This window comes from Trichosurus vulpecula, chromosome 3 (genome assembly GCF_011100635.1).
Source record: "Trichosurus vulpecula isolate mTriVul1 chromosome 3, mTriVul1.pri, whole genome shotgun sequence".
NCBI lineage: Eukaryota > Metazoa > Chordata > Mammalia > Diprotodontia > Phalangeridae > Trichosurus > Trichosurus vulpecula.
In genome coordinates, this window is record NC_050575.1 from 405,809,392 (window position 1) to 405,817,698 (window position 8,307).

At 49.6% G+C, this 8,307-nt stretch overlaps 1 protein-coding gene across 2 annotated transcripts in view; it reads left to right on the top strand.

The window, feature by feature from the left end:
• Positions 1-427: 427 nt before the first annotated feature.
• The window catches only part of THNSL2 (threonine synthase like 2), a 16,213-nt gene continuing 8,333 nt past the window's right edge, over positions 428-8,307 (top strand). The window contains exons 1-4 of one of the 2 annotated variants that reach the window (XM_036752875.1): positions 428-482; positions 4,465-4,700; positions 6,410-6,604; positions 7,938-8,090. In XM_036752875.1, coding sequence (XP_036608770.1) covers positions 4,478-4,700; positions 6,410-6,604; positions 7,938-8,090 — 571 coding nt within the window. In that variant the 5' untranslated portion in view covers positions 428-482; positions 4,465-4,477. Of the gene's footprint in view, positions 483-1,579; positions 1,721-4,464; positions 4,701-6,409; positions 6,605-7,937; positions 8,091-8,307 lie in introns of those variants that run through there. The other variant, XM_036752874.1, reaches the window with a different exon arrangement.

Consider the following 8,307-nt stretch of genomic DNA (forward strand, 5'->3'; position numbering starts at 1 on the left):
TGCTAGAAGGGACCATATGGGTACAGCTCCCTCATTCTACAGATGAGGAAACTGAGGCCCAGAGTGCTTATCGCCTGAGTTCACGCATATAGTGGGTGACAGAGTCAGGATCTGAACCCAGGTCCTCCGCTCCCATTCTAAATCTACGATTGATGCTGTGATCACTTCGTAGGTTCAGAGAGTTAAATATATTATGCAAAGTCGCACAGCCTCAGGGTGGCAGAGCTCCTGTCTCCGACTCGCAGCCCAGCGTTCCACCCGCTACTGACACTCACATACGTGTTAAATGACACATATTTATTTGAAACCAAGGGAATCATTTTGAATTGGAGAATTTCATGCCATTCTCCCTGAAGGTCACGGTCACTGGGAAGCCACGGGAATGACCCTGTTGTCTGGGGGTGCCATACTCCATCACCCCAGCTAGCTCGGTGCCCAGGTGGAGCCAGAGGGATCGGAGCGAAAGAAGCGAATGTTCCTTTGTGGGTATCAGGGAGTGTCTGCCGCCAGGATCCAGGAATGCTGGCACTGGGGGCAAAGTCAGCTGCAGTGTGTGTGTGTGTGTGTGTGTGTGTGTGTGTGTGTGTGTGTGTGATTGTGTGTGTGACTGTGTGTGTGTGTGGTGGGGGTCTGGAGGGGTCCATGGTGGGAGGGGGCGGGGGGAATCAGAGGCGAGAGGAGCAATCCCTGGGAGGAGGCAGGGCTGAAACGGCGAGGAAGAGCAGAAGATGCTCTCGGGAAAGGGAGAGGACCCCCAGGCTCAGCCCGGCCCCCTGGACGCTGACATTTTGGGGAAAGCTCAAGCCCCACATAGTGTGACTCTAAAACACAGCCCTAGTCCTCGTGGGTTCCTTTACCCTCGCCAGCCCGGCCAGGAGGCCTGACCAGAAGCGTCCGCGGCAGCCGAGGGACCCTCCCTCCCTTGGAGCCAGGGACCCCACAAAGCCTTGCGAGCAAAGCTCTCAGCGATGCAGGGTGTCTTAGACGCGGCATCGGAAGGGCCGGATTCGAATCCTGCTCCTCCCCCTTGTGAACTTGGTGTCCCACGGGGAGGTCATTTAACCCCAACTGCCTCAATGGGCGGCCTTGGGGAAGTCACACGGCCTCCGAGCTTCAGTTTTCTCGGGAAGACTTTGAAAACCCTGGGTCGAGGGTTCCTGGGGGGAGAAGGTCTGAAGGTTTGCAAAGCATGCTTTCTACCCGGTGAGGTCGGTGCTATTATTAATACCCATTTGCCAGACGGGGAAAGCGAGGCTCGGCAGTCCGGGTCTCCCAGACAGACTCTGAAAGGCAGGCACTATTATTGTGCCCAAAGAAGCGGTCTGCCCAGGATCACCCAGCTGGCGAGCGTTGAGGGCAGAGGTTCTCAGCCTTGGGTCAGCGGACTCTCACGAATTTCGCTGGGGTCAGAGCGGGGTGCGATCCATGAACTCGAATTGGGGCAAATGACGCTCTTTTCAGACGAGAGGTAGCATTCGAACCCAACACTCACTCCTCTAAGCCACGCTTCCGGCCGTGGGGGTGGCGCCTAGGGCCCTGGGCTCCCTCTCCCTTAGAGGGCCCCCGGCTGTGACCGAGTGGAGGCGTCGGCGGCTCGGGCAGGCTCGGGAGGACCGGAGCCAAGCTCCGCCCCCCGGGCCGCTGCCCAGGACCCGTGCAGGCCGGGAGCCTACGTGCCGTTGCCTCACCCTAGCACTCCCAGCGCAGCGCCCCGCGCACGGTAAGCGGGGAGAGGCTGGGAGCGGGGTGCTGTTCCGCGCTCCTCCCCCAGCCCGCCTGCCCCGGATTTCAGGGCTTCGGTCCTGGCCCGCCGGTAGCCCAGGGTCTGCGAACTGCCCGGGTCTCGGCGGCCTCTGCTGCCCTCTGCCGCCTCCACCGGGTCCAGAGCTAGGGCTGGATCCGAGCTGCAAGAAGAGGCCTGGGCCCGCCCCCCTCCCCCCACCCCGCTTCCCCGTCCCCTTTTAGGGAGCTCTTAGAGCGATCTGGCCTCCCCTCCCCTCCCCGCAGCGGCCAAGGTCACGCCGTCCGAGGGTCAAGTGACAGCTCGGCCGCTTACTTCCCGGGTGCCCGACCTTGCGCACGTCCGCCGGGCCCGAGTTTCCTCATTGGTCACATACGGGGGCTGGGGTCGATCAGTTCTCGGGTCTGGCCCCCGAAGGAGCTTGAGACAAAGGCAGGAACGGAGGAGGGGGGAGGGAGAGAGGCAGAGTCTGAGGGTCTGGCGGCCTTCCCCGCCCCCAGCCGTGGCAGAGAAGGGGCAGAGACAAGGAGGAGAGTCCTGGGCATCCAGAGCCAGAGGGCCCGGGCTGGGGAAGTCCCAAGGTCAGCTCGTGCTTCAGCTCCCTCCCCACTCTAATAGAATCTCTGTGTTTCTTTACCCATATTGTTTCTAGTAAACTGAATTTTTGCCTCGACCACAAAGAGACCAGGGGTTAACCAGAGAAAGATGTTAATAAATATGTAGTGAGCAAATAAATATAAAGTGAGCCAGACACTCCAACCTTGGACCAAATGTTAGGGATTTTCTGAGGAAATTAGGAATTTTCCTAACTGGAGGTTCACAATTGATCAATCAATAAACATTTATTAAGCACCTGCTATGTACAAGGCACTGTGTTAAGCAGCTGGGGTACAAGAAGAGGCAAAAGACGATTCTTTCGCTCAACAAGCTTACAATCTAATGGATTGTTAATGAACTCATAAACCGGTTTTTCTAAAAGACAGGGGGGACCGTGTAAACCAAAGGGGCTGTTACACTGCCCAGCCCATCCAAGTTCACTTCACTCCTGGTGAAGTTCACCATTCACCCTGGACTCTCTGGACTGTTTTTTTTTTTAACTAATAATTTCAATCAGTAAAAATGTGCTTTCTCTCCTCTCTACCCCTCCCCTCCAAATTGAGAAAGAAAGAAAAACAAAACCCATTACAAACACAGCAAAACAAATTTCTGCATTAGCCAAGTCCAAAAAATAAAAATATGTCTCATTCTGTACTCTGAGTCCTTTACCGTCCTACCAGGAGGTGGGTCGTGCCTTTCATCCAAAGTCTAGGTTGGTTATTACAATGATCAATGTTCCTAAGTCTTTCAAAGTTGATTGTCTTTACAATGTTTCTTTCATATCCATTGTTCTCCTGGTTCTGCTCATTTCACTTTGCATCCGTTCATACAAGTCTTCCCAGGTTTCTCAGAAACCATCCTCATCATTTCTTGTGGCATAGTAGCATTCCACCACACTCACATGCCATCACTTATTCAACCATTCCCCAGTTGATGGGCATCCCCTCAGTTTCTGATTCTTTGCCCCCACAAAAAGAGCTGCTATAAGTAGTTTTGAACATCCTTAGAGTTTGTTTTGCTCAGGACCGACACCTCCCTTGATATACCCTCTCCTCCCTTCTTGCCTATCCCCTCTGTTTCCCTATTGGATGAAATGTCTTTATTTCTGTACCCAACTCTGTGTATGTATATTCTCCCCTCCTTTGGCTAGTTCATATGGGAGTGAAGCCACGTGTTACAAGATCCCCTCCTTCTTCCTTGTTTACGCCCCCATATTTTTCTACCAATTCTCAGCACCTTTCCCCTCCTATTCTTCCTCCTCTTTCTTCCTTCCAATTCTACCTCCCTCTTATGTGTTGTCTTCTCATGTGAGGACATAAGCTCCTTAGAGGTTAGGGACTGTTTTTCTTTTTAATTTTAAATTTTAAAATTTATTATTATTATTCTGCTTAAATTTGTATTCCTGGCACTTAACACAATGCTTGGAGCATGGTAACACTTAATAAATACTCTGTCTACAGTTGGTAAGGACCTTAGAGGCCATTTAGAGGCTTCATTGTACAGATGAGAAGACTCAGGCTCAGAGAAATGTTGTGACGTGCCCAAGGTCACACAGACAGTGAGAGAGACAGCATTTGAACCTGGTTCCTCTGACTACAACTCCAGGGCTCTTCCCATCAAACCAAGCTGTATGTGTCATTTACAATGAGCCTTAAAAATCTCCCATGGTTACTCATGCTCATGGTGTGCAATTTTCAAACCTCACCTAGGGGTGCATAGCCCAGCTACGCTCTGCCTATGGGGATTGCCGTAGCTGCCTGCCCCACCGTCAATAGCCATGCTTTCTTTTCTCAGAATATACTACTCACACAAAGGGCAGGCCTCAGACCCTCACAACCTCCCTGTGAGGTGGGTGGGACAGGACCAGGGAGAGAGAATAACTTGTCCAAAGTCACATGACAGGTATAGAGCTGAGCTGGGTCAAGAACTCAGGTCTGTTGACCAATTGGCCCAACACTTTTGCCAGTTTTCTATGTCTTCATCCCTGCAGCTGACCACTTGAGGGGGCCAGGAGCCAGGAGAGAGGTGTTTGTGGGGATATTTTTTAGTATTTGGTTGGCAGATCCCCCGCCTGTAGCTAGGGCCCTTTCTCTGCTTTGGTCCCAGAAGCCTCTTCTCTTTTCCAGGGTTCAAAGGATCATGAGGTACATCAGTACCCGGGGAGGAACCCCCAGTGTTGACTTTGAAGGAGCCTTGTTCTCAGGCTATGCCCCTGATGGGGGCCTCTTCATGCCTGAAGAGATCCCCCAGCTGGACAGGGAGATCCTGAAACAATGGAGCACCCTCTCCTACCAGGCCCTGGTGACCGAGCTGTGCTCTCTCTTCATTGACCCAGAGCTCATTCCAAAGAAAGACTTGAAAGGTGAGTCCCCCAGATTCCCATCTCAACCTAGGAAGGGCTTAGCAAATGCTCTTGGAAAATAATTGAAACTGAATACTGTGAAATCACAAAGAACAAATGACCCAAAAAAAGAGGTGTGCGAAGATACCTCCTTTGCACAGGTAAGTGGGTCTGGGTTACATTACATTGCATATAATGTCAGATGGGTGTGTGTGTGTGTGTGTGTGTGTGTGTGTGTGAGAGAGAGAGAGAGAGAGAGAGAGAGAGAGAGAGAGATCGTTTTATTAAATTTTTTCTCTCTCATTGTCTTTTTTTTTCCTCTTTCCACCCCCTGGGGCGGGGGAGGATAAAGGGGGAAATCTAGGTGATATAAAAAACAAAGATATCAAAAATCTATTAAAATAGAAACTGTGTAGTAAATTCACATTACTTTTTTGTAAATAGCATTTTATTTTTAAGTAGTTTTCAATATTCATTTTTATAAGATTTTGCATTCCAAATTTTTCTCACCCCAACCCCCCAAACAGCAGACAATCTGATATAGGTTATACATGTGCAATCATGTTAAACGTATTGCCACATTAGTCATCCACATTCCTTTTTTAAAAATTCCTGATTGTAAGGGATGTCTCTCTGGGAAGAGGGAGAGGAGGAATACGGGGAAAATCTAGGCAACATAAAAATAAAAGGTATCAATGAAAACATTTTTAGAAAGAACCTGAGTGCTGTTCAACTGCGACAATCCACTTTGATCCCACAGCAGAGTTATGAGGAGGCACCGCTCCCTGCCCCTCTGTTGACCTGGGGGACTATAGGTTTGGAGCAATGGCACTGTCTGCTTGCGGGCTTTTTCCATGTTGATTATTTTTGCTGAACTGATTTTTGTTGTTGTAGTAGTAGAGGAAATCTTATTGGGACAAGGGGAAGGGAAGAAATACACTGGGAAATATAGATGATTTTTTAAAAAACCAGTATATTCATAAAAACTTATTTGGAAAAAATAATTAAAAATTCAATGCCTGTTCATTGATTGAAGCTACCTAATTTCATTTTTTTAAGTCTATAAAATGAAAGGGTTGGACTAAATGGCCAAGATCCTATCATTTTGTGTGGCCCATCTAAAATCTCAAAACCTGGTGGGATTTACTTTTCATTAGTTCCACATGCCAACTTTTAAGAGGCTTTTTAGATCTTAAAATATCGGCTGAGAAAGGACCTTAAGGTTGTCTAATTTAATTCCCATCATCCATTACAAATAGTCTCCCTCTCTCTCTCTCTCTCTCTCTCTCTCTCTCTCTCTCTCTCTCTCTCTCCCCCCCCCCCACCCCTCCTCTCCCTCCCTCCTCCTCCTCCTCCTCCTCCTTCTTCTCTCTCTCTCCCTCCTCCACCTCTGTCTTTCTCTTTCCTCCCTCATTCTCTTTCCCCTCCTCTTTCTATTTTTGCCTTACTCCTTTCTGAATGTGTGTGGCATCATATGAATTGTATGTAGGACCTCAGCATACTTCTCCATTCTATGACAGAAACAAATCCATTGCCTTCAGGACAAAATCACATACATGAAATTACAGCCATCTCCTCCTGCCCCCCAAAAATGTCTTTGCCCCTTTGGGAAAAAATGGGAAAAGAGAAAGGTGAAATTCCATAGCCCAGTCCTGGTGGGAGGGAGGACTGTCTGGGACTGAGACTTTGTTGGATGAAAGAACTCTCCTTCCTTATCCCCCCCGCCCCAGGTCTGATTGACCGAGCCTTTAGCAGGTTCCGCCACAGAGACGTCGTTCACCTATCCAGGATGAAGAATGGGTTGAATGTGCTGGAGCTGTGGCATGGTGTCACCTATGCCTTCAAGGACCTGTCGCTGTCCTGCACAGGACAGTTCTTACAATACTTTCTGGAGAAAAGGCAGAAACACATCACCATCGTTGTAGGTAGGTGGAAGGGTCAGAGTCAGAGCGGGAAGGAAGGAACCCCTGAGTTTATCCCATCTGACTCTTCATTTAAGGATCTTAGATCCAGGGCTGGAGGGACCCATCTGGTTCATGTAGTTCAACCTCCTCATTCTACAGATGAGGAAACTGAGTCACGAAACTAAGAAGCCACAGAGTTGGGATCCAGATCCTGGTCTTGGGACTCCCAGTCTCAGGCTCTAGTTTCAGATTGCTCCAGGAATATAGGCTGCCCCTGTAAGTGCGGGGAGCTGTCTTCCAGTCACTGGGTGTAATTGGTCACAGGGAGAACTGCGGAAGGTGGCATCCGTGGGTCCCTGCAAGCCTCGCTTGGGCTCCAGAATAGCGAGTCGGTGGGCTCATCCTTCTGATAGGGTCAGGGTTGTATGCTCAGGGTCATAGGGAAATCATTCGTCTCTGTGGTCCCAGGTCTGTTCCAGGGGTTGCTAAGTTTCTCCCTGGTGACAGGTGGGAGCCTGACTGTTTGGCATTGTGACCTCGTAGAGAGTGCAGGGCTTGGAGTGAGGAAGAGCCCGGGTTCTGATCCCACCTCTGACCCTTAATAGTCCTGCTACAGATAGCTTAAGCCATGCCCAAGTCAAAGAATCTCTTTGAGTCTCAGGCTTCTCGTCTGTAAAATGGGTGCAGCAATACCATCTTTCTCACAAGGTGGGGTGAGAAAGGTGCTTTGTAAACCACAGAGCAGTGTGGCACAGTAGATAGAGAGTCAGGAAGACCTGGGTTCAAGTCCCACCTTGGACACATATTGACTGTGTGACTTTAGGCAGGTTACTTAACTTCTCAAAGCCCCAGGCGATGCTCTAAGACTGTAAGTTACAGAAAACGTGCTGATCTGCATTGGTGAGAGGACTTTCCACACTGGGAGTTTCCCATAGCAATGAAATCACATGGTCTGGTCTAAAAAAAAAAAGCCAGTCCTGTCCATAAAGCACTATCAAAGGCATACAAGGCCACTAGGGGGCGCCATAGTGCAGAGTCCTGGGCCTGGAGTCAGGAAGACCTGAGTTCAAATCCAGCTTCAGATATTCACTAGCTGTGTGACCCTGGGGAAGTCACCAGATCTCTGCCAGCCTCAGACTTGTCAGCTGTAGAATGGGAATGATAACAGCACCTACTTCCCAGGGTTGTGAGAATCAAATAATATAACATTTATAAATTACTTCATAAACCTTAGAGTTCTCCATAAAAGCTAGTAGTAGTAGGGATAGAAATAGTAGTAGTGGTAGTAGTAGTGTCAGCAGCAAAAGTAGCAGTTGTAGCATGAATTATTGACATTGCTGTTATCTCCCATCAGGGACTTCCGGAGACACAGGAAGCTCAGCCATTGAGAGCGTCCGTGGAGCCAAAAACATCAACATCATTGTTCTGTTGCCCCTGGGACGCTGCTCCAAGATCCAGGAGCGCCAGATGACGACAGTGATTGAGGACAATGTGCATGTGTTTGGGGGTAGGGACCACATGGGGCGCTGATGAAATATGAAGGCAAGGAGGTCACTGAATCTTGGAAGGGCTAGACTAGAACCTGAGGCTCTCTGTAGCAGTGGCTCTTAACCTAGGATCTATGAACTTCTCGGATGGATGGATGGATGGATGGGTGGATGGTGGATGGTGGATGGGTGGATGGATGGATGGATGGGTGGGTGGATGGATGGATGGATGGATGG